This window comes from Falco punctatus (genome assembly GCF_963210335.1).
Source record: "Falco punctatus genome assembly, chromosome: 11".
NCBI classification, from domain to species: domain Eukaryota; kingdom Metazoa; phylum Chordata; class Aves; order Falconiformes; family Falconidae; genus Falco; species Falco punctatus.
Genome location: NC_137591.1, coordinates 13,065,217 through 13,091,064, shown reverse-complemented (window position 1 = coordinate 13,091,064; position 25,848 = coordinate 13,065,217). Strand labels below are relative to the sequence as shown.

General features: G+C 56.3%; 2 protein-coding genes across 19 annotated transcripts in view; one reads left to right on the top strand and one right to left on the bottom strand.

Annotated features, from left to right (window-relative positions):
- SZT2 (SZT2 subunit of KICSTOR complex) overlaps window positions 1-21,773 on the top strand; it is a 60,629-nt gene extending 38,856 nt beyond the window's left edge. For 4 of the 17 annotated variants that reach the window (XM_080406862.1, XM_080406859.1, XM_080406851.1 and 1 more), the window contains 24 exons: window positions 3,476-3,664; window positions 3,787-3,984; window positions 4,344-4,513; window positions 4,696-4,862; window positions 5,296-5,393; window positions 6,263-6,395; window positions 6,507-6,634; window positions 6,928-7,055; window positions 7,563-7,745; window positions 8,190-8,460; window positions 8,673-8,752; window positions 9,101-9,226; window positions 10,954-11,159; window positions 11,279-11,372; window positions 12,804-12,884; window positions 13,295-13,369; window positions 14,424-14,489; window positions 15,724-15,937; window positions 16,212-16,395; window positions 16,703-16,825; window positions 17,080-17,581; window positions 17,903-18,019; window positions 18,397-18,465; window positions 21,050-21,773. In XM_080406862.1, coding sequence (XP_080262988.1) covers window positions 3,476-3,664; window positions 3,787-3,984; window positions 4,344-4,513; window positions 4,696-4,862; window positions 5,296-5,393; window positions 6,263-6,395; window positions 6,507-6,634; window positions 6,928-7,055; window positions 7,563-7,745; window positions 8,190-8,460; window positions 8,673-8,752; window positions 9,101-9,226; window positions 10,954-11,159; window positions 11,279-11,372; window positions 12,804-12,884; window positions 13,295-13,369; window positions 14,424-14,489; window positions 15,724-15,937; window positions 16,212-16,395; window positions 16,703-16,825; window positions 17,080-17,581; window positions 17,903-18,019; window positions 18,397-18,465; window positions 21,050-21,196 — 3,749 coding nt within the window. In that variant the 3' untranslated portion in view covers window positions 21,197-21,773. The other 13 variants (XM_080406857.1, XM_080406856.1, XM_080406852.1 and 10 more) reach the window with 11 other exon arrangements.
- A 541-nt stretch (window positions 21,774-22,314) lies between these two features.
- Window positions 22,315-25,274, bottom strand: HYI (hydroxypyruvate isomerase (putative)). 2 transcript variants are annotated; one of them, XM_080406946.1, is made up of 8 exons: window positions 25,040-25,274; window positions 24,847-24,958; window positions 23,627-23,741; window positions 23,404-23,503; window positions 23,170-23,219; window positions 22,916-22,985; window positions 22,645-22,779; window positions 22,315-22,449 (listed from the first exon to the last, which is right to left on the bottom strand). In XM_080406946.1, the coding sequence occupies exons 1-8, from the start codon at window positions 25,233-25,235 to the stop codon at window positions 22,361-22,363; spliced, it is 867 nt and encodes a 288-aa protein (XP_080263072.1). In that variant the 5' UTR covers window positions 25,236-25,274; the 3' UTR covers window positions 22,315-22,360. The 2 variants fall into 2 exon arrangements, with proteins under 2 accessions (XP_080263072.1, XP_080263073.1); XM_080406947.1 differs by having other exon boundaries at window positions 23,404-23,482; window positions 25,040-25,273.
- Window positions 25,275-25,848: the final 574 nt, after the last annotated feature.

Below are 25,848 nucleotides of genomic sequence, written 5' to 3'. Positions count from 1 at the left end.
CTGGATAAATGAGCAAACAGAACCTGCTGCCTCGAGATGGCAGTTCTGCGGTCCCCAGCTGCTGAGGGTCTGTGTGCTGCCCTGTTAGCTTGCAAGCAGTCCACTGGCAAGCAAGTCCAGAATCCTGCACCATTTTTTCCCACAGGTCCAACCAGGCATCTACTCCCTGAGCAAGACGGGAGTCATGATGCTTCAGCCGTGGTTTCACGCTGCAGGGTGCAGCATCACCACTGTCCCAGTGGCTGTGTCCTGGGATGGGGGGTTCCCTTGCATACCAATGGGCTAGAGTGGTCAGGCACCACTAGATGTGTACATCATATTTCAGTGAGCCTGGGCCAGAGAGGGCTCAGAGGCCATCACAGATGGGAGGTAACAGCTCCCTAGCACCCAACTCCTCTGCAGAGTGCAATGGATGACTACGTAGCCAAAATCCAGCGCAGCAGGCAGTAAGGTCCTTGGCAGCTCTTGGTAACTTAACTTCTTCCTGTAGTCCTGGAGCTCAGGTCTTGAGTTTCTTACCTGTTTCTTACCTGTGATTTAGGAGTTGCATTTCGGCTTCTCTGTGCTCCTGTAGCAAGACTGGAAGCCTTGTCCCCTGCAGTGGGGAGGTGAGCCTTCCTGCTGGTGGGGCAGGGGCAGCCATCACCTCTTCCCTGAGAGACTGAGCTGGCTGCAGGGTGCTGAGTGCTTGGCGAACCAGCTCTGTCTCAGGGAGCACCTGCAAAGGAGGAGTCTGCTCCTGCAGCTGCTGATCTGGCCTGCTTGAAAGCACTGCCATGGATGCTCCCTCAGAGGAGTGTGTGTCCCAGCACACACAAGGAGGACATGGGACATTGTGCTTGGTTGTTCCCATGTCCTCGCCTCAGATAGACTGAAGCAGAACAGAGGTACAGGAATGGATGTGATAGGGAAATGTGCCGGGGCGGGGGGGGGAGGGGGCACTGAAGGGACTTCTCAGTGTGGTAGTTTATCCAGGAGGAGAAGAGGGGAGTGATTACATCTTGGTCTACAACTACCACATAAGCATCCAGTGCCATTCTGTGGGCCTGAGGCTGACTGTCAAGCCAGACATATGAGGATTTTGTGCCCTTTACTGTTTAAAGAAGGAAAATCTGCTTGGCAGAGCCGATATTCACTGTCATGTGGGGCAGATTTGCGGCTTTTATACCTCTGCATCAACACCCACATCCTGGAGAGCTGCCCTGCTTCAGCGGGAGGCTGTGTAGGGTGGGAGCGCCCCTGTGTGAGGCTCCCTGCCCTGCTCTGAAGGGGAATGAGTGTGTGTTATGTCCTGGTCCCTTCCACCTTTGATATTTAGGAAATTACAAACTTCTCCATTGTTTGCTGGGTAAAGGGTTGTTTCTGTGCACGTCTCGGGGAGAGACATGCTGGAGGCTGTTGTAGAGCACCTCTGAAACAAGGCAGCTCCTGTACTTTTCTCCAGGTGGAGGGTGCTCGTAGATGTAGATTTTCCTTTCTTCAGCGTGAGTGCAAGTGAGCTGTCCTCTGACTTGAATGCCCTCCTTTCTGCTTTGGGAGCTGCTCTGTCCATCCCAGTGCCCTGTCCCTTGCATCTGGCATGTCTTGCAGGAAAGCTTGTTGCAGGGCTTAGGCTTCGTTAGGAATGAATGATGGAGGCCAGGTGGTTGTGCTGCTGCTTAGACCTGGGCACTGTCATGGTTGAACCTCGGGCAGCAACTAAGCCCCACACAGCTGCTCGCTTATTCCCCTCACAGTGGAATGGGGAGAGAATGAGAAGAGTGGATGGAAGTCAGAGGACTTGGGGGTTAGAATAAAGACAGCTTAATAGGTAAAGCAAAAGCCGCACATGCAAACAAAGCAAAACAAGGAATTCATTCACTATTTCCCGTGGGCAGGCAGGTGTTCAGCCATCTCCAGGAAAGCCGGGCTCCATCATGCGTGATGGGTTACTTGGGAAGACAAACACCGTAACTCTGAACGTGCTCCCTTTCCTTCTTCCCCCAGGTTTATATACTGTCCCCCCTTCCTTCTTCTTTCCCCAGCTTTATATACTGAGCATGACATTCCATGGTATGGAGTATCCCTTCGGCTAGTTCGGGTCAGCTGTCCTGGCTGTGCTCCCTCCCAGCTGCTTGTGCTGCCTGCTCACTGGCAGAGCATGGGATATTTGAAAAGTCCTTGATTTAGAGTAAGCCCTACTTAGCAACTGCTAAAGCATCAGTGTGTTATCAGCATTCTTCTCATACCAAATCCAAAATACAGTACTGTATCAGCTACTGAGAAGAAAATTAACTATCCCAGCCAAAACCAGGACAGACACAGTCTGCTGGAGCTGGATTTGTCTCAGCACAGGGAGGGCACCCATACTCCACATGGTGCTGTGGATCCAGTCGGGTACAGTTTTACTGCTCTGTGGCAGCACAGTCTGGCGTCACTCCTATCCTTGCTGGGATGGGGAGGGACGGAGTATGGGCTCAGCAGTGTTACGGGGCTGAGGTTGTTTGCATCTGGTCATATCGCCCTTCAGCAGCCTTGGGGCAGCTTTGTCATCCAGCCACCTGAGTGCTGGCTTAGTCAGTCAAGGGGCTTTGAAAGGGAGTGAGAGCATCCAGGGTTACAGCGTGGGGTTTGGACCTCACAGCTGCATCCTCGGTGCCCTGGCTGCAGAGCTGGGCTGGGGGGAGTGAGTGGGGTCCCGTTTCTGCTCCGGTCCGTAGCAGGGCTTCTCCTTCTGCATGGACCTGGGCATGTAGCATGTGGGCTGTGAAGCAAGCACCACCCTGTTGCTCTGCATCTCTGAACTGTCCTATTGTGTGTGCGTAGGGCTCAGTGTAGAGAGGCTACAGGTAGGGCCCGAATTTTACTCTGCAGCAACTCCAGGATAATACTAGGTGTCCACCTGCTTTGTCCCCAGTCCTGCTGACTGGAGTGCATGGGAAAGGCACCTGATCTTATACAGGTGTACAGCGAGGAGGGGGCTGTGAGTGTCATCTGCAACAAGGTGTCATGTATGCAGTTTTCCCCTGCAGGGAGTCAAGGCCCTCCACAGCCTGGAGAGAGCTACTGGAGTGTCTGGGCTCTGGGCTCTGTCCCTTTAAGAGGGTAGGGGTGGTGAGCCCCATCCTGGATCTCTCAGCATAAAGGCCCTCCTGCAGCAAATGGGGATACTTTTCCCTTGTATATGGGGCTGACAACCTCGGAAGCTCCTGCAGGGCAAAGCAAAAGCTGCTGTGACCCTGCAGGAGAGATTCCTGGAGTGATGGGGACACCCTGTGCCAAGCACCATGCTTCTCACCCCAGCTCCGCACAGGCACATCTAGCCTCTGCTCCTCTGGCTGTGTCCCCTCCTTTGGGCCCTGCCTGCCACATGGCACTGTGCAACCCAGGCGGTGACATGACGGTCCCAGGTGTGGGGTGGCAGGCTGTAGGCAGGGCTTGTAGGGGTGTACTCAGTGCTGGGCTGACAGAGGCTGCCTCGGGCTCTCCCCCACAGGAATTGCATGCATTGCGCTGACCTTCGTGGATGAGCACGGCAGCCCCACCTTGCTGCCCCACGGGGAGAGGCCTGACCCTCAGAAGCCGCCTTCCTCTTCGCCCATTGTGGGCCCACTGCAGGACACGGACTTCGAAAGCCTCACTGCAGTCAGCCAGCACCAGCCAGAGGCTGGCACCCTGCATTCAGGTAGGGAGTGAAACGGGCCACAAGCTGCTTGATTCCCTGCTGCCTCTACATCCCCTGGGGCACCTAGGAGGGCTGGTGAAGGTGGGGATGCAGAGGCATGCAGGACTGCCCTTTCCCCACAGAGCCATGCGTGCTGGTGCGCCTGGATATCTGGGAGAAGGGCAACATCAGCCTGCTGCAGCTGTCGGAAAAGCTGCGCGGGGCCCTGCGCCATGCTCTCTGCGATGCCGTCATGGAGTTCCTCGTTCTGCCGGCCCCGCTCTGTGTGGAAGCCACCTGCCCCCTGGGTGCCGCAGACCTGGAGGAGCTGAGCTCTGCAGGTGAGAGCCTGGCCAGGATGGCCACCTGGAGCCTCCAGCCAGCCTCGCTCTTCCCACCTGGCCTGCAGGAGCTTAGCTGTGCTGGGGGGACTCGGGGCTGGAGGGCTGGGAGGGAGGGAGCTGCTCTCCCCTCTGCAAGCTGTGCTGTGCGATGTCTCTGGGAAGAAGTGTCATAGAAATTAGGGTTGGAAATGGTATTTAAAGGTCTGTCTGCTCACCAAGACTGAATCCACTTTGCTGGGTGTTACTGAGGGCACTTTTCTCTCCAGCCAGGCTCCGGCCAGCCAGAGTGGGGTACGCGGGCATACCAGCGGTATCGCAGTGGGAGCCTCGGGGTCTGATTTGTTTTGTCTCTGCAGGAGGCCTAAGGAGGACCATGTCAGAGACCAAGGGCCTGGCCCTGGCGACTGGTGGGGCTGGCAGGAGCTGTCCTCCACCCTTGCACTTCACGTCTGCCCCTTCATCCAGCTCTGGGGAGCCAGTGACACCCACGAGCAAGCTGGGACGCCGCAGTTTCTGGGATATGCTGGTAATCTTACTGAGGGACCAGTGGGGAGCAGGGCCTGTAAGTCCTCATGGTGTGTCAGGCCAGGAGGAGTGGAGAGGAGGGATCTGGCTGGGGTCAGGAGGCTGGACTGGTAGTGGGGACTTTTGAGATCAGGACGCTGGGCTGTGCATGTGCACAGCATTAACTTACCCCCTTCTCCGCAGAGTAAGACAGAGTCCTCGGAGCTGGGCAGCCCCAAGACTACTGATGACATTGTGCTGGAGAGGCCAGAAGAGGCTCGCACAAGGCGACGGCACAAGACTGAGAGTGTTAAGCAGCACCTGAGCCAGGATCGGGCCACAGCCACAGCTGAACTAGAACAGGCCCAGAGGCAAGCACAGCCAGCAGCCGCGGTGTTGTTCCCCTGCATCTGCTGTACATTGCTCTGTAGCCTGACATGCTGCTGGCTCTACATGTGGCTCAATCCTCTGGATCACATCCCCTTTCCTTGTAGTTTCTCCCTTACACAGCCAGTTAGGGGAGCTGCCTTTCACACATAAAGCTTTGATCCTTATTGTTGGAGCGCTGCTGGGAGCACTGCTGCTTCTTCCTGCCAGAGATCCCTTCCCTGCATTGTGTGGCCCTGTGCAATACCTGACATCCCTATGGCTGCTACCCAGAGGGACCAAGCTCAAGGGCTGTAACAACCTGAAAAGGAGGCTCCCCAGGCCCTGCTCTGGAGCCAGGAGGGGACTGTTGCACCTATGTACCTTCACTGCTGTTGGCTGATCTGGTATAACTATGCTTCCTTTCCCTCTTCCTAGGCGGCGAGCCTGCCAGTTGGAAGAAGGAGATGTGGGTACCATGCACCCACTCTTCAATCAAACCTGCCAGCAGTGGATGGCATTCATGAACCACTTGGGTATGTGTCTCAGGCACCAGCTCCTCCACATGGGCTGGGAATGAACCTTTCTACCCAGAGCTCCAAGGACAAGTCCTTCATATGGCACCATCTGCCTTCATCCCTTGCTCGTCTCTACCTAGTATGAACCCTGTCTCTCCCTGAACTTCACCTGGGTCCCATTGGTCTCAGGGCCAGCATCAGCATTATAAAGCTGTGGCATGTGTCTGCACATCTGAACAGACCCGCTAAGGCCTGTGGTTGTATCTGCCATGCTCTGAGCCCAGGGCTTGCTGGACTTGGATGCAGCTGCTTTGGAAAGCCCTGGCCCCAACAGCAGCTGCTGTAGTGATTTAGCTCCCAGATGTAGCAGGGAGGGAGGACCTGAGCCTCTGCAACGTGCTCTGGGGCTGTGAAGCTGCAAGGGAGACCCCCACTCTTGCAGGGAGAGAGAGGAGGAGGGGTGCCCTTCATAGGGTGGGGTTTGGGGCAGTGTGGCTGGCCTGTTGCTGCTTTCTGGATACCTCTCGCTTTGGTCTCCCACACCTCCTGCTGGCAAGGTAGAGCTGTCTTCCTCCCCTGATAAGGAGTAAGCCAGGGAACAAGGAATAAGCAGGGGAATAAATTGCTGTGCTCAGGGCATGCAGGGAGTTTGGTCCAGGTTCTGCTTCAGGCTACAGCCTGACACTAGGAGTTATTCCAGCCTTTGTCTTCTCCTCCTTCCTATAAGGTCCTTGTACTCCAGCTCTGCCTACCACAGTCCCTGGCAGGGCAGGAACTTGGCCTGCACTGGGCAGCAGGGCTGCCTTAGCCTTCTGCACTGCCCAGGCGGGCAGGGCTTAGCTCTGGGGCAGCTTGGCATCTTGTACGACAGTGCTGCTTCTGTGCAGGGTGCCCATCGGTGCAGCAGTGCTCGGTGGAGATTGTGTCCCGTTTCCTCCTGTCCTCCATCCTGGTGGAAGTGGTGAGCCTGGTCACCGCCCTGGCGAGCGACACCACTGTCAAGGTGTTTGAGCAGATCTGGTGAGTTTTGCGGTTCATAGGGGGCTGTTTGGCACAAGCAAATGCCAATCAGCTCTGCCAGCCTCTCCTCCCATGGCTCTACTTGTCAGCCACCTTCGGTGCTCTTTGCAGCTACCATCGGGGCACCACCTTCCTGCCGTATAAGCCTGGGCAGAGTGCCAGCCCTCGCCCTGCAGCCGTCAGGCACTTCATCCTGCTGGGACGCAACTTCCAGCAGTGGCGTTGCAGCACAGAACAGGGTAAGTGCTCGGCCAGGGTCCACGGGAGTATGTGCTGGGGACTTTTGAGGTGGGAAGTGTATGAGCAGGGTTCCTCTCCTTGCTGGGACAGACTGCTTGTGCCCTGAGGTGGGCAGTGGATTGTCTTATTTTGAGCTCCTGAGACCTTATTCTCAAATTGGCTTATAACTCCTTATTTCAAGACAAGCTGAGCAGTACTCTGGCAAAACATCCTGTCATGCCACCTTAATGGTATGTGGGATGTAAAAGCAGGATGAGCTGGTACCGAGGGTCATAACTCTGGCTTCTTCCAGCTCACAAAGGGCTCCAGCGCTTCGAGGCCATGGAATTCAGCTCAGCAGAGAGAGGCTCTGATCCCAGCCTTGGACGAGACCTGGTGCCCCGGCAAAGATTTCTCTTCATGGAGATCATCGACAAAAAGGTAGCAATGGTGCCTGTGTGGTGGTGTCTCCTGAAAGCCAGGCTGTTCCCAGCTGGCCCAGGGCTAGAGAGAGGAGCAGAAGAGTACCTCTGCAGGCAACCAGCCTTCCCCAGGCAGGTGCCCTCAAAGCAGCTGTGCGAGTTGTCTGCTTGTGCTGCAAGCAGAGCTGGGAGTTCCCTGCCAGTGCTCTGGGGAGTGCTGGGGAGCAGCAGCCTTGCTGTTTCTGACTTCAGCTGCCCCACTGTGGGCTGTCACGGTCCTTTCCCTACCCACAGCAAGGCCCACATCAGGCTGGGCGCTTGTGCTGGCAGTGCAAGTACCACCACCACCACCAGTGTGGCTGTTAACAGCGAGGCTGCAAATGAGCTGTTGCCACTCTCCCTGTCCCAGCCTTGTCATCTGGAACTGGCTGCAGCAAGTACCCAGAGCACCTGGGGCAGCCCGTGTCACCATGCAGGCCCTCTCTGAGCAGGTCCTTCAGCCTTCTTCCCCTTCCTCTTTCTCCAGCTGACACTCTACACCTACAACTGGTCTCCAGACCTGGGGGCCAACCTGAACTGCTCCCTTACTCGCCTGCTGCAGTGGCAGAATGCCCGGTCCCACATCGTGCACTGCCTGCTCAGCCAGAAGCTGGGACTGTTCCACCACCACTGCTTCATGGACACACCATGGCATGAGGACAGCAAGCAGGTAGGGCACCCTGCCAAGCAGGGCAATCCTTTCCCCTTCAGGAGGAGCCTTAGCAGTCTGGGGGGTCTGCAGAAGTTTGCAGGCACTTGTATGCTGGTTGGCAAGGCATCCCCAGGTGCTCATGTGTCCATCTGTAGCTGCGTCCAGCCGGGCTGTTGCTGTCTGCATTTTCAGACAGCCAGAGGTGGCAAGGGAAGCCAGGTCCTGCTGCTGGCAGCACTTTATTTGTGACTGGATTATTTAGGGTGGAGGAGGCTGTGGAATGGGCTTCCCACTGCACATTAGGGCCGTGCTGGGCCAAGGCTTGCTCTCCTTGGGCCTGATGATGGAGAAGGCTAACAGACATGTCTGCAGATGGCCAAAATTGGGTTTAGTCTGTTCTTGTGGGTTCTTGCTCCAAGGCTGATAGTAAGGAGGCTTACATGGCTGTATCTTCTTGCTTAGGAGCCAAATCCTTTCCTGAACTCCACTTTGGAGGTAGACGCGCTGATTCGGAGCTCCAGTCCCCCACCTAGCAAGGAGCAAGGCCGGCTGAGCAGCTCTGCCCGCAGCCTGCCATCTCTGCACTTCCATCCCGATGTGGTGCCCTTTGACGAAGCTCTGCGGGATGTTACCACCATCAAACGCATACCCCACGGGCCTGACTTGGGACCTTTTGACCCCGTGTCTCGGCATGGGGCCCAGTTCTTGGAAATCAAGAGCATGGAGAGGAAAGGTAAAACAAGGGGCCTGACGCCACGGGAGCCTGTCTAATCATCTTGCTCCTGGAAAAGGAGCTCAGAAAGAGCAGAACAAGTTCTGGCAGTGGGGACAGTTCTCAGCCTCTGTCAGGGTGCTGTGAGGAATGGGTTATCTGTAGGGTGGGAGTGGAGTGGCAATATCTGGGGCTGTGACTTGACACTCTTGTGGCTGCTCTCTCTCCTCCAGAACTGGAGAAGCAGATGAAGATTGAAAATCTCTTTGTCACCTGGCAGCAGAGGTCGGCGCAGTCCAACATGCCTATCAGTGTGAGTGCAGCCCAGGCAGGTGGGCGGCAGGCTGGGCCTTCCTACAGCACACCGGGGGCACCAGCTTCCCTGTGCCAAAGGGAGCGCTGGAGCTCAGGGCAGGCTGTGTGTTGGGGATGGTGTTTGGCAGGGCAGTACGTGCTCTCTGTTTGAATTTTTGGGGTTACTGGGCTCTAGCAGCACGCTTGGTCACGGGGCCTCGCTGCCCAGCACTGGAAAGGCTGTAAAGGAGGGGGTTCCCTCTGGTGTTTGATCTCCGTTTGAGCAGCAGTGCAGTGTTGCAGACAGCTTGTTCCCAGGCTTGATGAGGGATGTGTGCTGTAACCGTACTCCTCTTGCACTTTGCAGCTGGCAGACCTGGAGACCCTGAAGCAGTCCTCGCGCCTGGTTCACTACTGTGCTACCCCCTTGCTCTTTGACCTGGCCTTCCGGCAGCAAATCCAGACTGACCAGCAGGGCAAGGTAGAGGGGAAGGTGAGTGTCAGCAAATGCCGGTGGGGTTGGGCTTTGTGCACTGAGGCAAAGGATGGCTTTGCAATCTTTGCCCAAGATACGGCTGCTCTAAGCTCGCTCCTGCATTACAGGATGAATTTGCACCCTGTCAGACGGAGGCTGAGAAAATCCTTGGGTCCTCAAAGCCTTTCTCTGCAGCTGCACCATCCCTGGGGAAGACTGACTTCGTTTTTCTATCCAGGGAATTCAGGGCTGAGTCTAGTGAAGCTACCAGAGAGCTATTTCTGGTACTGATCTGCTGGGGGGGCAAAACTTCCCTTTATGCATTCAGCAGCCAGACCTGGTAAACCTTTTCTGGGCCCAGCAAATAGCTAGAACAATTGAAAGCAAAGCAGCTGAATCCTGAGCAGGTTGTAACCTGACAGACTCTAACCAGTGTAGATCCTGTACCAGCTGTTTGTGGTCTATATGTGTGTCAGAAGGGAAGAACAGGCTATTGTAATTTGTCTAGATGTCAAAAGGATTCTGACAGGGTCTTTAAGCAGCGATTACTACAGAAATTGAGCACTGGCATGTGAAAGGAAAAGTATCATCACAGAATGAAAACTTCACTTTTTTTTTTGGAACAGAGCAAAATGAAAATTGCTTATTCAATTTGAGGAACCAGGCAGCAGGGGTTTCAAGGTTGTGTATTGGGTTCTGTATCTCCAGATCATTTATCGCAGTACATATGAGGTGCCAAGCTTTGCGATGCTGTGTGGCTGTTCAGATTGGTTGGAACAGAAAAAGACTGCAAGGAACTAGTAGCCTGTGAAATGAGAGCTATTGTGGGAGCTGGGACCTTGCTCCTAGTAAAACAGAGCACAAGGTGGAGAGAAGTTTGAACTCCTCCTGTATTGTACACTGACTGCAGAGCCTGTACAGAGCAGACAGCTCACCAAATTTCTTCAATTCGTGAACAGCTGGATATAAAAGACAAACTGTTCAGAGTGCATCAGAAAGGGGTGTTAGGCGTTCCAATACATTTCTAAAATACTGGCCTGTTAGTGTCTTCACCTGGACAGTAAGTGTGAAACCAAGCATCTTGCGGCAAAGGCATGGAACTAGAGAGACTTGGAGGTCAGAGAGTAGCCAGAGAGATTCCATGTAAAGAGACTGCCTCTGGGGTAGGTGAACAAAAGACCAGATGGAAATACATAAAAAGAGCCACAGGCTTGGAGTAGAGAGATCAAGAAAAGAAACCACAGTCTCTTACAGCACAAAGACAAGGAGTATTCAGGACATCAAAAGGAGAATTGAGAATGGTTAAGAGGAAACACTGTTCCTGTTGAGTGCTACTGAACTACTAGTAAATCTGAGAAGTCAGCAGGATTCATAAGGGGATAGGACTCTTACCATGACAGCAGGGAGCTGAAGCTCTGTTGAGCCTTGCGTGAACCAGTTGTGAGCCACTAACACTTTGTGGAAGCCGTTCTGTAGGGGAAGGTGTGACTTTTCCCCTTCTCCCAGAGCACCTTTTCCTGCAGTCTGTTGCGGTGCTGTTAGGTCCGTCCACGGCTGAGTAAATCCTGGATCTTGTGTTTGAGCACGTGCACTGGGACAGTGTTTGGGGAACCAGCTGTTGATGCTCTCTGGCAGAGAGGAGGTCTGCCCTCTGCTCAACCAGGGCACCTGGTGGTGTCCCAGCGAGTGTCACCTGCGGAGGCCAGTCACAGCAGGTCTCCTTAGGAAATTACTTTCTCTTCCAGAAGCGCCACCGCTCAAATGACTCTACAGCTTCAGGGAGAGACCGCAGCCACAGCTGCGACTCAACGGAAGCACTGCCTGGCAAGGTGAAGGAGGAGCCCTGGCTGCAGGAGATGTGCAATGCCTTCTTGCAGCAATACATCCAGTACCTGCAGAGTATGGGCTTCATTCTGGTCCAGGTGCGGCCACCCTCACCCACCACTCGCAGGTCAGTGACACTGTGGGAATCCTGTTGTTGAAGGGCTGACACACTGAGCTATGCCCTGGTTTGATGCAACAGGAGATGTTGGCTCCCCTGCTCAAGGCTGTCTCTGCTGTCACTTCCAGTAGCACAAGCCGGATCCGAGCTCTGGCAGCCATGGGTGTGGAGGGGAGAGGGTCCTTTTCCTACACGAAGCCAAAAGCAGAGGGGAGTCCAAAGGTGAGTTCATGTCTGTTAGAGGGGTGGAACTGGAATGGAAGTCAAGCTGTGGAGCGGGGCAGTTCTTCTGGTTGGCTTTTGTATCAGTTTCAGGCAGAAGGGATGTGAAAGGGCAGAGAAAGCACCAAAGCCAAAAAAAGTCTGTCTAGACCAACACCATCTTTGGGATGTTGGGTCAGTGAGACCTCCTTGCCCTCCTGCATGTCCTTTTGCAGCCATTGGAGCCCCTTACTGGGACTGGGCAGAACCAGGGCAAATCTCAAAAGGATAGCAACGACTTGTGGGGGGCTCAGAAAAGGAACAGGGTGACCTGGGGCCAGGACAGCTGCCTTTGGGTGTGATTCTGGAGGTTTACCTGTGAGAGAAGCCACAGCACCTGTGGCTAAGGGCAGCTCTGGGACAGAGTTTTTAGTTAGTGACATGCACACTGAAGTTGAAGAGGTCAGAAGAGAGAAACCTGGAATGGCTCTGCTGTGAGAGCAGGCAGAGCAGGCTGAGGTTCCTCATGTCTAAAGAAGCGACAGCTAAGGAGGAACAGGACAGAGCTCTACCAAATCACAGCTAACCTGGAAAGAGACTGACTCCTTGCTGTCTTACTTGGTGCAACACCTAGGCACCATCAAAGGAATGTATCTGGAGACAGTTTCAAAGCTGAAGGGAGTGTTTCTTTATGCAGCAGGTAACAGTGGTCATTATCAGAAGGTTTTGTGAACAGTAAGGGCTCACATGAGTTTTGTGAACATGAACTTACAAGAGAGAATAGGTAAGTACCTGGAAGAGGAACCCGTCTGAGTCGCTAGATAGGCAGAAACCACCTGTGGCTCATGAGATCACCCGTGGCTCATGAAATCACCCAGGGATGATGGTAGCACATAGCATTTGCTCAACCTTTTTTGACATTTTCCTGGCACCTGCCTTTGGCTGATGTGTGTATGAGATTGTGGGCAAGACAACGCCTTACCGTTAAAACGAGAAGAGAGCAACCCACTGGAAGAACTGAACAGAGGGCAAGTGAATTTGCTGGCAGTAAGCAATGAGTCTAAACTGGATGCCTCTGATAGCTGCTGTGTCAGGCAGATGTAATGGTCTGGGGAGAGCTCAGCAGGGAGAGGTGGGAGTGGGGTATTGTGGGCAGCATCACCTCTCAGCTCAGTGTCCACAGTCTCTAGAGACACCCTGTTGTGAGCAAGCAGGAGGTGAAGGGAGCAGTGTGCCTGGTGTGCTCTCTCAAAGACTGTTTATTAGGTTCGTTAGAATTCTTTTCAGTCAGCTCTGGCATGTCTGTTCTCCTCCCTCCAGTGAGGGTGCTCATTTGATGAGGCTCCTCTATTTCCACCTCTGCCCCAGAGCCTCGTGGCAGCCTCGTACCCTGGTGTGCAGGCTGCTCCGCTGTGCCAGAGACCCTCTTCAGCTTTGTCCTTCTCTTCCCAGAGCACAAGTCCTGCTGTTGCCACTTATCATCTACAGAGAGCTCTTCCGGGTGGGATTGTGCTGATGGAATTGGCCTTCCAGGTAAGAGAGAACAACAAAGAAAGTATGATCTGTGGGTGTTCAAGGATAGTCTTCAGAGATGACAGAGTGAGTGAGGAGGAGGACTACAGCACAGGCATGTGATTCTTTGTTTCTTGTCCTGCCTCTTCCATGGCCCTGCAGGACTGGATCAGCTAGAGATGGTTCTGCAGGGCTCAGAGCAGTAAGAGTTCTCTGGAGGGGGGCTCCTAACAGACGCAAGGGCCCAGCATCGGGGGCTCTGTGCTCAGCCATGTGTTGGCCGGGCCAGCTTGGTTCAGACCAGAGGGGAGACAAAACATGGAGCAGGAGTCTGGGACCCAGCCCAGAGGGTGAAGCATGGGGGCTGTTCTCCTTCCCTGGAGAGGTCCGAGGCCTGTGCTAGGCTTACGCTCGTGTGCTCTCTTCTCCAGGGCTATTACTTCTGTGTGAAGCAGTATGCGCTGGAGTGCTCACGGATCCCCATGGGCCAGTCTGTGAACTCTCAGGTAATGGCTTTGCAGGCACAGCTGGTCCTCCTCAGGGTCAGGGCATGCTTGCAGGGAGACAGCGATCTCTGGGCCAGAGTGGGCGTTTCAGGTGTAGCAAATTCTGGAGAGCTCTGCTCCCTCCTTGTGGAAAAGCAGAACCACACAGAGCCTTCTGCAGCCACGTGCCCTCCATGGCATGCTGCTTGAGCAGCTCTGGAGTGCAGTGAAAGGGAGTGGGAGGTTTGGCAAGAGGATAACTCTTGTTCTAACTTGGGGAGCAAGGCAGAGCAGACTGGGGAGGAATAGGAGCAATTCTGGCAGAGCTGAGTGCTCCAGGGAAAGTCAGTGCATGGAAAGCCAAGCTCCCCTTGGAACAAGAAAGAAGCAGAATGGGAACAGGGATCTGTCAAGATGGCTGGCTACCCTTTGCCAGAGGAGATCACTTTCTGCACCATAAACTCTAGCAATGGTACGTCTGTGGCTTGCTCTACAACACCATGGGGTTGCCTGCTCTCTTCTCTTTTGGTGTGCTGTGGTGTCTCCTGCCTGTCCCCACTGGAGGCTGGCCAGCCCTAGCCTGTCCGAGGCAGGAGGCATGCATGACCATGCTGTCCTTTCCAAGGTGGCTCTGGAGCAAGGCTGCATCTTATATATGCCAAGAGTGGCTCTCCTAAGCATAGAGCCTGCCAGGAACTCGTCTGAGGGTTTGCTGAACCTTTCTTGGGAAGCCTGCATGTGCACAGGGCAGGGTTACCAGGCTGCAGCTGGCATTGCAGGGAACATCCAGGCTCTCTCTGGCTGACCTGGGAAAAGACTTTGCCTGGTTTTGCAGTGGGAGGGGATGGTCCTGGGAGCAGCAGGCAAGAGGCATGCGGCTTGCTGCAGGGGCCTGGCCAGCCTTCCCACACGCTGGGACTATCCCAGTGTTCCCCCAGGTGAGGCAGCTGAGCCCCCTCTGCCCCTTCTCTCCCATTGTCCCACCCTGGGCCTGTGCAGGACAGGCTGGATGCAGGAACAGGGCTGGGCAGTGCCTCGTCTCTCTTCCCACTGGCTGTGAATCTCTCTCCATCAGGGCACTCTTACAGCCAGAGCTCGCAGCAAGAGCTGCATGGGACCCAGCTCCGTCTCTGAGTCTGCGGTACGTCCTCTCCTCATGCTGCCATGCTGAGCACAGCAGGACCTGCCAGTGCAGGGCTGAACCTCCCACTGGCTGTGCTTCCACCCTTCCTGCCTGGCTGCTGGAGCTGCCTCTTGCCTCCTGCGCCAGTGCCTTCTGTAGCAGTACATACCCCAGTGGGCAGCACAGCTTGGGAGGAGGATGGGGTGGGCCCCAGGTGCTGGCATGGGGGCAGCGCCTTGTGTTTCTTGCTCTTTGCCCTGCCTTTCCTGGGGCAGAGCTCCAGGCTTCTCCCTGGGCTTGTCCTGGCTTTGTGGGTTGCCCTCTGGCTCGTGGCAGCAGCAATGCAGGCGGCACAGAGAGTGAGGGCAGCCTGTTCCTCCTGCCAATGCCTCCTGTCTGCTGGTTTTCCCAGCTTGGCCCCTTCTTAAACCAAGGGATTTTAATGTGGGTCAACTGCTCAAAGATGTCAGAGAGCCAAAAGACATTAAAACTGTGGTCTCCTGGCACAAGGGTACTTCACCAGTGCCGTCCCCTGGCACGGTAGCTGCGGTTGTGCTGGGAGTGCGGCCAGGGGTGAGCGTGCGAAGGCTGGTGCTGCCCCAGTGAAAAACCGGCATGCTGCGCAGAGGTGATGGCTGTGTGCCAGAGGGGTCCTCTCCAGGCACAGCTGTGACACACCAGTCACCTTTGGATCTGGCTTCCCAGCAGCCAGCCTGGGTCCCTGTTAGTTAATTGAGCCCAGGGCGTTAGCAGCGCTGCTGTTGCCCATCTCTGGGTCCAGCCACTCCCCACAGGCCCCTGTGCTGCCTCCTGCCCTCAAGGGACGTTCGGGGAGTCAGCCTTTGCCTGTAGATCCAGAACTTGCTGGGGCTCCAGCCCCAGTGTGTCCTGTACCCACCGGGGTAATAGGCAGTGCAGAGCAGCCCTCAGCTGTGTCCTCCTTCATAGCCACAGGGCTCAAGGAGGGGGATGAACCTCATGTCAAAAGGGAGGCAGTGCTGATCAGTCTGTGCTGCTATGGAGTCCAAGAGTGGGATCAAGTGTGAAAGGAGCTACCAGGTTGGATCCCTTGGGGCCAGGCCTGCAGGTCTGCTATTTGCGCTGTGCACACAGCTTCTGGGCTGCATCCTGCTCTGGTGTCGGGGCAGGGGTGGCTGCGCTGGCTCTGCCATGCCTTGCTGTCAGCAAGGCTTTGCAGGAGGGCGTGAGGTGCCTGGTAACATTCTTGCCTTGACTCCCTCTCTCTCTGCAGCTCTCTATGCTCTTCACGGAGGAGTGTGACAAGGTGCGGGACCTCATGCATGTGCATTCATTCAGCTATGACTTCCACTTGCGTATAGTCCACCAGTATCTGCTGGGTTCCCACATGACTCTTCGCCAGGGCTACCATCTCACCAGCTTCCTGGAGGATTTCATCGCCCACCACACTGACATCCCCAAATTTGGCCGCAACCATGTTTTCCAAGGTCTGTAGTGCAACGTGTGATCAGTCTAGGGTTGATTGCCAGCCCATAACTTGGCAAAGGTCTCCAAGTGCTTTACAAATAAACCTGACCTTTGGCACATTCAGGGAGAGGGTGACATGAGGGGGGTGTGCAGCCCCAGGATAAGTCCTTGGTGTCCTGTTGTGGAAGGGAGGTGGGTTGCTCTGTACCGCAGAGTAGTTCATAGGACACTGCTCTGCCCAGCTAAGAGGCATTGAGCATCTTCCTGTGATAGCAACGTGTTCTCTTCCACTAGGCACGCTGGCCCTGCCCACCAACATGATCACTGCGCACCAGCTGTACAACTACATTGCTGACCACGCCAACACCTACCACATGAAACCCTTGCGCATGGCCCGGCCGGCCACAGGCAGTGACAACAAGAAGGGGACGCCAGGCACAGAGCAGAACGAATATGCGCTGGTATCTATTTGGAACAGGTGAGTACATCTGCTGCAGGTTTCTGGAGCTGCCGGAGATGTGGGTGCCCCTCAGTCCTGGGGACACTGGCCCAAGGTGCCAGCAAAGCTGACTGTTCCACAGAGTGGCAGGCTGCAGTTCTGCCCAGCTTTTCTGAGATGGCCAATGGGGTGATGTCCATGTGTGCACATGCCCTTGACATCTCTCGTAGCACTTCTAAGGAGGCCTGCTGTGTTGAATTCCCCATGCCCCATGGTTCTGTTGTGACCAAGAGCTCTGGGGGAACAAAGCAAGGTCCTCTTCACACTGACGTGCTTTTGCTCCCAGCTCGGGCTCCTACAAGGACTCTGAAGGTCTGCGTCATCATGATGACTTTGATGTGTCCCTCCTGGTGTGTCACAGTGCAGCACCGTTTGAGGAGCAGAGTGAGGCAGAGAGACGCATGCTCCGGTGAGCACTGGGGGCCCAGAGATGTGACACCAGCAATTCCTGGCAGGGGAGGAGGGCTCTGGGAGGGACTGGCTCTGTCTGGGATGTCACAGGCAGGTTTGGTGCTGTCTGAGGATCCTTGCAGGGAACGAGGCAGGATGCTGTCTGGGCAGAGAGCACCCTTGCTGGCAGGGACAGAGGCCCGTGGTTCATTTGCAGCCCAGCTGAGACGGGAGCAGCTCTTCCCCAAGTCACAAGTGTCTCCTTGCTCTCAGCTTGCGTTTCTATGTCATCATGACTAGCCAGCGGGAGCTCTTTCCTCGGCTCACAGCTGATATGCGACGCTTCAAGAAGCTGCCGCGCTTGCAGCGGGAAGTGCTGGAGCCTGTGGTGGGCCGAGCAGCCTGGGAGGCAGCAGAGCCAGAGACGAGCCTGGGGCAGCAGCAGCCAACAGAGCGGGAGCTATGGCAGGATGCGGAGGACAGCAGCGAGTTCTACACAGGGGGCACACAAGTCAAACTGGGGCCAGGGCTCTTCTACACCTCGCCGCTCTTCCCCTTGCTGGCCTCTGAGGTGGCCTCAGCCCAGAAGCAGCTCAGCAGCATGGTGCAGCTGGCCAAGTGCCACTGCCGCAGGGACAACCTCTGGAAGCGCCTTTTCCTGCTGGAGCCTCTGGCTTCTGACAAGCTGAAGCTAGGCAAGCTCTCGCTGGTGGAGCTGGAGGAGTTGCTTGATGCCGTGCATGGGAAATCCATTGCTGATGTCGACCCCCAACTGGTGAGCAGCAGGAATGGAGTCACGGTATCCAGCAGCCACTATTCTGCTCTGGGGATGGAGCGGGGCACCGGGTGAAGGGCCTGCAGGGCACGTCTCTTCCTGCTTGGTGGGAAGATAGAGGCAGGAACATAGCTCCTAGCTGGCAGGGGAAGGGGGCGGCTGCATGGACCTGTCTATGGAGACTGAGTAGTCCTAGGTCGGCATGCCTTAGTGGGCTGTGAGGGATGCAGATGATCTGGGGTCTGAAGGCTGCTGTAGCATTATGGCTGCTGGTGCCATGGCTGGAGGGAGGCTGAAATCAGTCCTTTTCCATGCCTGCAGGGATGTTTCCTCACCATGACAGTCTCCTGGTACCAGAGCCTCATCAAAGTGCTGTTGAGCCGCTTTCCCCAGAGCTGTCGGCACTTCCACAATGCTGAAACTGGCACCCAGTATCTGGTAAGACAGCCTGCCACCCACCTGCAGCCTCTCTCCCCTGTCCAGTGCTCCTGCCTGCTGTGGCTTCTCACAGTCTGAGCCTGGCCTGTGCTGTTAGGACAACATAGGTGCCATCACCATGTTGCTCTCCGCTCTGCTACTGGTGCAGCATGAGCTGTGGTACATCAGTGTCTGTCTGCCCGCCCCCAGAGCCTCGTGCCATTTATAGCCCCATGGTTTGGCAGTGTCACCTGTGAGCCAGACAGACTTCCACCTTCATGGCTCTATCGTGCCACTCGTCCTGCACATCAGCATGTCCCTGGGTGGGTGTTGTTTGTATCCCTGTCCAGGGATTTGTACTGTCTCCTTTCCAACATATGCTGTGGCTCTCCTGACAGGTGGTGCTCAACCAGAAGTTCACGGATTGCTTCGTTCTTGTGTTTCTTGATTCGCATTCAGGAAAGACGGTAAGGACTTGGGGAGCTAAAAGCGGCTGCATTGGCTCAGGCCAGGGATCTCTCTATATTCATCCAGCAGTGGCCAAGGGCAGCTGTGTATGGGGAGAACAACAGCAGGTCAAGAAGCTTGTAACACCTCTCCTAAATACTATCTCAATATCTGACAATCTTAACGCAGGCCCATCCTTGAGCTAAAGTAGCCTTTGCATTTATTTAGTATCCTTCTGCAGCTTTATTTCTTTCAGTTAATTTCTGGCATCCATTATTTCCCCTGACTTGCAGCTCCATGAGACACTTACAGTCTAGGTGAAGAGCTACCTTCCTTGGCTTGTTTTTGAAGCTCCTGCTCTTCTTATGTGATGCCCCTTGTTCTTGTAGTGGAAAACAGTGAGCAGTGGATCCTCTTTTCCTTCACAGGGTTGTTTTCGGATCATGCTCTCAGCTGCCTTTCTGTCCAGGCTAAAGAGTCCTGTGTTCAGCCCAAAGCCAGATCACACTGGGTCTGGCTGGGAGGAGTCACCAGTGCTGCAGGCTGCTCCTGCCTGGGCAGAACGGAAGGGGACATGCACTGTGAGGGTCCCAGCAAACCGGCATGGGCCTTGGCCTTCACTGGACTCGAGGGCAAAAATACTCTGCTGTCACTTGTGCTCCCAGGCGGGGCGCAGGGTAGGTCACAGGGAGTGCAGCTCCACGTGAGAGCAGGGCATCTACAAGATGCTTCAGCCCACAGCGAGGCTTTGCAGACTGCAGGTTAACTGATCCTTTTGTAAATAAGTCACACTCCATCTTAAAAGGAGGTAGGGGAAACAGAAGAGGTGGTGCCCGTTGGAAGGCTGCTCAGTGCCTCCTGCCACCTGATGGTGAAGAGCCCTTCCCGTTTTCTGCTGGAGCTTTTGTTGGGGCCAGTTCCATCCTCTTCATGCCAGTGGTAGCTCAGAGCTGAAACTGCTCTTCACTGTGCAGCTACCTGCTTCCTCCCTGGTCCCTAAATTCACCTCCACATCTGAAGGTGGAATTTTTGCTAACTCGGCGTTGCTGTGTTAAGCAAGCTGAGCTCTTGAGCCTCCTTTCCTTTCCCCAATATCTTCGTGGTCATTCAGTGCCCTTCATGGCTCAGGACAGCCTTTGTAAATACAGATGACCAGGACTGCACCCAGTATTCCTGAGGAGTCTCAGCAGAGCCTTCTGTGATTGCACTAGGGCTTTTCTGTCCTGCCTGGTGCTTCTGGTACAGCCTAGGGTGGTATTTTGTCTTTTCATGGTCTTGTCTTACTGGTCATAGTATCACCTTGTGGTCACTGATACGATATGCGCAGGCCCTCCATCAGTTCTCCCCCTGACTCCCATCTTATTGTGTTCCTCACACATTTTCCACTTAACATTAATCCCATTCCTGCGGCCTCTCCAAAGTCTCTAGGACTTTTTTTTTTTTGCATTATCCCAATCCTCTTTTGTATTAGTGCCTCAAATTTTATCAGCACGCTCCTCGTATTTGTGCCAGACTCATTAAAGTACGAGGCAACGTGAGTCCCAAAACCTGTCCTGGAGAAACTCCATTTGTAACCTCTCTCCAGCCTGCTGCTACTCCTTCGGCACTACCATATTCACTTTGTAATTTTTGTGTTAATTCCTGTCTTTTCAGCTTACCTAAATTTCCCATGTGGTACTACATCAAATCCTTCCTGAAGCTCAGATAAGATATATCATGATCCCTTTGTCTAGAAATATTACCTTACCAAAGAGAACTCTAGCGTTAGCACATCACTTCGGTAACACTGAGCTGCATTTTCCTCATGGTTCTTTCTCTCCAAGCCTGCTCTAAAGCCTTGTATGTTGCTGAAGTTAGGCCCACAAATTACTTTCTCTTTCCTCTTAAATAATGGTGGCGCACTTGCTGCTTTGCAGTTACACAGCTGTTCTCACGGCTTTGAGTTTTTTAGGGGACCCTGGCTACTAGACTAGGGGACTAGGCTACCACTAACCTGCTGTATTTCAGCTCTGGAGAACATCCAGTCCCTGTGTCTTGCCTTTGTGATGCTGATCTGAGTGCACTGAGTCACATTTCTCTTGTCGTTCAGCTCCTGCAACCTTCTCTTCCGAACCCTGTTCTCTGCTCCCCTCAGCCTTGGCCCTGCCTTGTCAGTACAGTCACTAATGAGAATGGAGGAGCCTGCATTTATTTTTAGGATTGCAGTTATTACATTTAATCTCCTCCCATTCCCCATTTGTTGCACTCCTACTCTTTGCCTTAGAAGAAATTTCCCTGTAATTTCCCTGGAAGCCCCTATTGCTGTGGAGGCAGTAGGATCCCCTCCTCTCCTTAAACTGCTGCTGGGGTGGAGTTGGTATAACTACAGATGCATGGGGGCTGGGACAGAGCGAGCGAACAAATCCTTGCACCTCATTTCCACCAAAAAAAGCGGGAGGACACTCAAACAAGCCCTTCACAGGAGTAGGCACTGGTTTAGCACTGTTTGCATTTCGGGACTTCTTGTATCTGCCTGACACCACCAAAAAAGTGCCCGCACACCTGGGCTAGGGCCTGAATGGTGCTGGTCTGAACCCTGTCCCCTAACCCGCTTCTCCTTCTCAGCAGAGCCTCACCGTGGTTTTCCGGGAGCCTTTCCCAGTGCAGCCCCAGAACAGTGAGAGCCCTCTGCCACAGCTCGTGTCCACATACCACCACCTGGAGTCAGTTATCAACACTGCCTGCTTCAACCTCTGGACAGGCCTGCTCTAGCACTGGTGCCCACACCCTGGAGCACCACGTGTACCAGAGCTCTTGGTGTGGCTGTGCCACGGGTGACAATGGCGAAGAACAGGCCTCTGGGGGGGCACCTGTGCTCTGGCACTGCAGGCAGTGGGGTACTGATCTGAGGAGCCTGGGGATACGCACCTCCTTCGCTGGCTGGCTGGCATGGCCCTCGGTGTGCTGCTTTCAGTGGGTTTGATAGGGGATGACCTTGAACCGAACTGCAAGGGCAGAAGCTTGGCTGCTGTGGCTTGGCTGAAGCAGAGCGACTCTCAGGGACATGGCTTTGGCGTTTGCAGGCAAGGTCTGCCTGCCGGGAAGGCACAGAGGAGTACACACAGCATGTCTTCTGCACTGGGCAGCACCACACACTGCTTTGGCTTTAGGCAGAAAGACTTCTGCACTTCAGGGCTCGGGGCAGTGAGGTTGCCCACTTCTGGCCCTTTGGTCTCAGCAGGAGAGCACTGAATGGGACAGGACGGGTGAACTGGGCCGGGGAAGGTTTTATGGAGATGTACATTGACGTCATTGATGTATCTATGAAATAAACTGAACCAGATCCCCACTCACGTGCCATAGGCAAAGGATATAGAAGACTTCCCATAGGGGAGGCAGAGGCAACCCTGAGTGTGGGGCTGGCTGGTTTGCACCAGGGCACGCAGCCCTGACGGTCTGTGGGCAGGCAGCCGGCCAGGGGGCTGCTTCTTCCCTTCTCCCACCTGCTGCAGGGTCAGCACTGGCCCTGGCAGCAGCCTTGAGAACTGCAGGACAGGGAAGCCCAGAGCCCTCTTCTCACAACTTCAGACAACAGCTGGAGCTGGACTGGGAAAACTCACACCTTTCCCAAAAAGTGAATGCTCCCTCTCAGCAGGGGAGACTGGAAACCTCTCCCTGGACACCCCTGCAGACTGGAAGTTAAGGTTCTTCTGTGTACCTGAACTCACTCACAGTGGTGCCCAAGCCATCCCCCAATACAATGTGCTGTGTAGGTGAGAGTCCAACTGCTTGGGCTGGCCCAAGGGAAATACGACATGGATACTCCTAATGTTGCTCTAGGAATCATCCCACCTACCACCACCGAGTCAGAGAGAAAACAGACATGCCTCCTCTGTGAAGCCATTGCTTTGACTTTTATTCCCGTGGTTTCTCATTTTACTCTGCAGTCTTGCTGGTCCCACCATGCTGCAGCCCTCTGCTCTCCCAGTATGAGCGCAGCCAGCCCAGACCTTCTAGGGTGTCTCCTGCAGTGACAGACAAGGTCTCCTGCTGGCACCCCCAGGCAAGCTGGAGCAGCTCCTGCTCTGGGCAGGGATCTCATCCCCAGGGGGGACTCTGATGCCCACTGCCTGCCAGCCCCCAGGACCTGCCTGTCTTTGCACAGTTGGTCCACGTTTGGACCTGCCAGAGGGGCTCAGGCCACCTGCATGCCCACTCACCTTTTGGAGCATACTCGCACCCCACGTAGCCAGTGTAGCCAAGGGACTCCAGAAGCTCGAAGATGTAGGGGAAGTTCAACTCCCCAGGGCTGTCAGGCTCATGCCGCCCTGGCACCTGTGCAATTTGGATATGACCTAGGGAGGAGGTGGAAGATGCTCTGCCCAAGGCAGCCCTGCCTGCAGCCTTCTCTAGGCATGAGACAAGGTGACCCATCTCATGCCCCTCCAGCCCCATGGCCACAGAGGAGCCAGTCTGGGTGCGGGGCATTACCAATGAGTGGGAAGTATGTCTCCAGGTTGCGTGACAAATTCCCATCCATGATCTGGCAGTGAAAGAGATCCTATGGGAGAGAGATGGATGGTACAGCTGTTAGGCAGTGAGCAGTCAAGGACAACTGTCCTACAGTCCCTGTCCCTCCCTGTGTCCCCAGGAGGGGAGAACAGGCCTACAGCTTGGGACTCCCCTGTCCTCCCACACACAAGGTTCCCTGGTGTGGACCCTGAGGATCTTCAATGCTGACTCACCAGCTGCAGCTTCAGGTTGGGCCGCTCCACCTTCTCCAGGATGGCAGCAGCTAAGGGTGAAAGAAATGAGAGACCACCCCCAGGCTGGAAGCTCTGTAGTGAAGCTTTGAGACCCTCCCCCTTCAACTGTGCTCCCTCAGCATCTCCCTGCAAGTGAGGCAACCTCCTGCCTTTCAGGCTTTGGGATCCTTCTCCTCCCTTGAAGGAGACTTTGGTGAGAGACATCTGCCTTACCTTGGTGCAGGGTGTTCAGATAGTAACGAGGGTCAGTGATACGGTTGTTAATAGGCTCCACCAGTCCAGTCAGGTCTTCCTGTAACACAGTAATGCCACCCTGCAGAGCATCCCGTCACCTCTGCAGCAGGGAGTGCTCCTTCCCCGTGCCAGGCTGGTAGGGGATTCTCCATCCTCAGTACCAAGAGCTGCACCCACGGACCAGGACCCATTCCCCACCTACCTGGGCCAGGAGGTCAGCAGCGTATCTGAGATTCTCGATAAAGGTTGTTTCCATCTTGCCTGCCACTGCTGCCCGGTCTGTGCCCAGGGGAACCCGCCCAGCCATCAGGTGGATCCTGCAGACACAGAGAGATCAGCCACAGGCAGCAGCTCCAGTCTCCAAGCAGCTGGGCGGGTCTAACACACCTTTCTCTGTCAATGGAAAACGGGGCCAGGCTGGGGAAGTAAGACACAGCAGGAGGTAGAGGAGCCGTGTCCCACACAGGAGGCACGAGCTGCAGGGACACCAACACACACCATCCCACCTCAGCACACCGAGGGACGGGTGGCTTTGAACCTTTTGCCTGACAAAATTGCAGCCTTTGATTCTTTCCTCTGTTGCCAGCTGCCTCCGGCTCTTTCACTCGAGGCTGCAGCTGCTGGTCCCGCTGCTGGGGCTGCCCCGAGGCCAGCATGAGGGGCCGCTGCCTCTGCCAGGGGCAGGTCGGACACCGTGTGTCCCCGCTTGCTGGCTGAGAGCGGGGTGGGGGTGGGGGGGTGGGGGTGGGGCAGCGGCCAGGCAGGCGAGCGCAAAGCTCTTCGGCAGCCGGCGGGGAAGGCGTGCAGTGGGGGCAGGCACCTCTTCACTGTGCCCGTTACCAGAGGGCAAGTGGGTCTGGGCAGCCCCTGGCCTGCTGGCCCGCGCCCTCCGCAGGGCCTCAGGCTGCTCTCCTACGGGAAGGAGCGGTGCGAAGTAAACGGAACAGAAGGGCCGCGCGGTTCTCTGCGGGGGTGCACCAGGCTAACTGCACCTCTAACAGTGTCTGCTGCACCGGCAGCAGCGTGGCCTTCAATAAAGCGACTGTTGCGGTGTCCTGAGGGAAACGACGGGTATAATTGGGGAGGAGAAAGGGAGCATTACCGTTGTGGGGACGTGGGGACAGGCGCATTACCGTTGTGAGGGGCAGGGCTGGACCAGAGCGCCTGGCGGCTTCGGGTCAGCTCCCGGCGAGCCCGCTGGAGCGGCGGCCCCGCAGGCAGGGTGGGCACCGGGCCGGTCCCCCCCGCACAGCCGGGCTGGGGGCGCTGCCCGGGCGGCTGCGGACCCGGCGGGCTGGAGGCGCAGCGGCGCCCAGGGCCAGCCCCGCTCGGCACCGCCGGCGGAAGCGGGCGGCCGCGGGGGCGCGCCGGGGCCGGCAGCGCGGGGGGCCCGCGGGAGCGGGGGTCCTGGCTCGCACCTACCTGGGGCAGCCCACCGCCTTGGCGTACTGTACCGCCGCGGCCAGGCCCTGGCGGAAGGCAGCCTGGCGCCCGGGCACGGCCGCCAGCCCCATCTCACCCGCCTCCGGGTCCCCTAAGAGAGAGCGGCGGGGTCAGCGCGCCGGGGCACCCCCGCGCCCCCCACCCCCCCGCAGCCCGGGGGACGCGGCGGTACCGGGCGGGGTGTTGAGGAGGACGATCCGCACCCCCGCCCGCTCCGCCGCGGCCCGCAGCGCTGGGGCTGGGCAGCCCGCCGGCCAGGCCGCCTCCGCCGCCCGGAACCCGGCGGCCGCCGCCGCCTCCAGCCGCGCCGGGAGCTCCGGGAGCTCCGGGAACAGCCACGAGAGGTTGGCGGAGAAGCGCAGCGACATGGCGGGCGGCGGGACGGGGCTATGCTGACAAGAGGCGGAGCCTCGGGCAATGGGCGGAGCCTGAACGTGGGCGTGGCTATGCTGGGCGGGGGCGGGGCAGGGGGCGGGGGCAGGCCAGCCTCCGTGTCCCGCGTGGGCCGCGGGCGGCAACCCACCCGTGGGGCTGGTGGGAGGGGCCCCGGGCGCGGAGCGAGCCCCCACCGGGCGGGGCAGTGCTGGGGCACAGCGTCCCCCGGCAGGTGCCCGCGGCCATGGCGGTGCGCGGGGCCACAGGGCCCGTGTGGGTCAGCGGCCCCACGCCGCAGCCGGCCCCGTGCTGCCTGTGACACAGGTGGCGTTGCTGTCCCCGTTAGAGGGGCGGCGGGCCGGGGGTGTGCTGGGGGCGGCCGCGGCGCAGCACGGCTGGCGTCCTCCCTGGGAAAGGTGTGTTTGCCAGGTGTTGGCCTGACACACACAAAGCGCCGTGTTAATTGATTTCCTGGGGAGCTTGTCTCTAACAGTGTCTCATTATGCGAGAAACGCTCCTCTTTTGTCCCACGCTCTGCATATTTTACCATAAAATGTTCATCTCCACTTCTGCAGCGCTGTGGCTCAAGTGCGTGGGAGTGCCACC

What these genes read in the sequence shown, in the direction of transcription:
- HYI (XM_080406946.1), bottom strand. Translation starts at nt 25,235, where the DNA reads ATGTCGCTGCGCTTCTCCGCCAACCTCTCGTGGCTGTTCCCGGAGCTC. An exon ending in CTGCTGACCTCCTGGCCCAG is followed by an intron (nt 23,504 to 23,626) that starts GTAGGTGGGGAA and finishes GATGCTCTGCAG; the next exon opens with GGTGGCATTACTGTGTTACA. An exon ending in CCAACCTGAAGCTGCAGCTG is followed by an intron (nt 22,986 to 23,169) that starts GTGAGTCAGCAT and finishes TCTCTCCCATAG; the next exon opens with GATCTCTTTCACTGCCAGAT.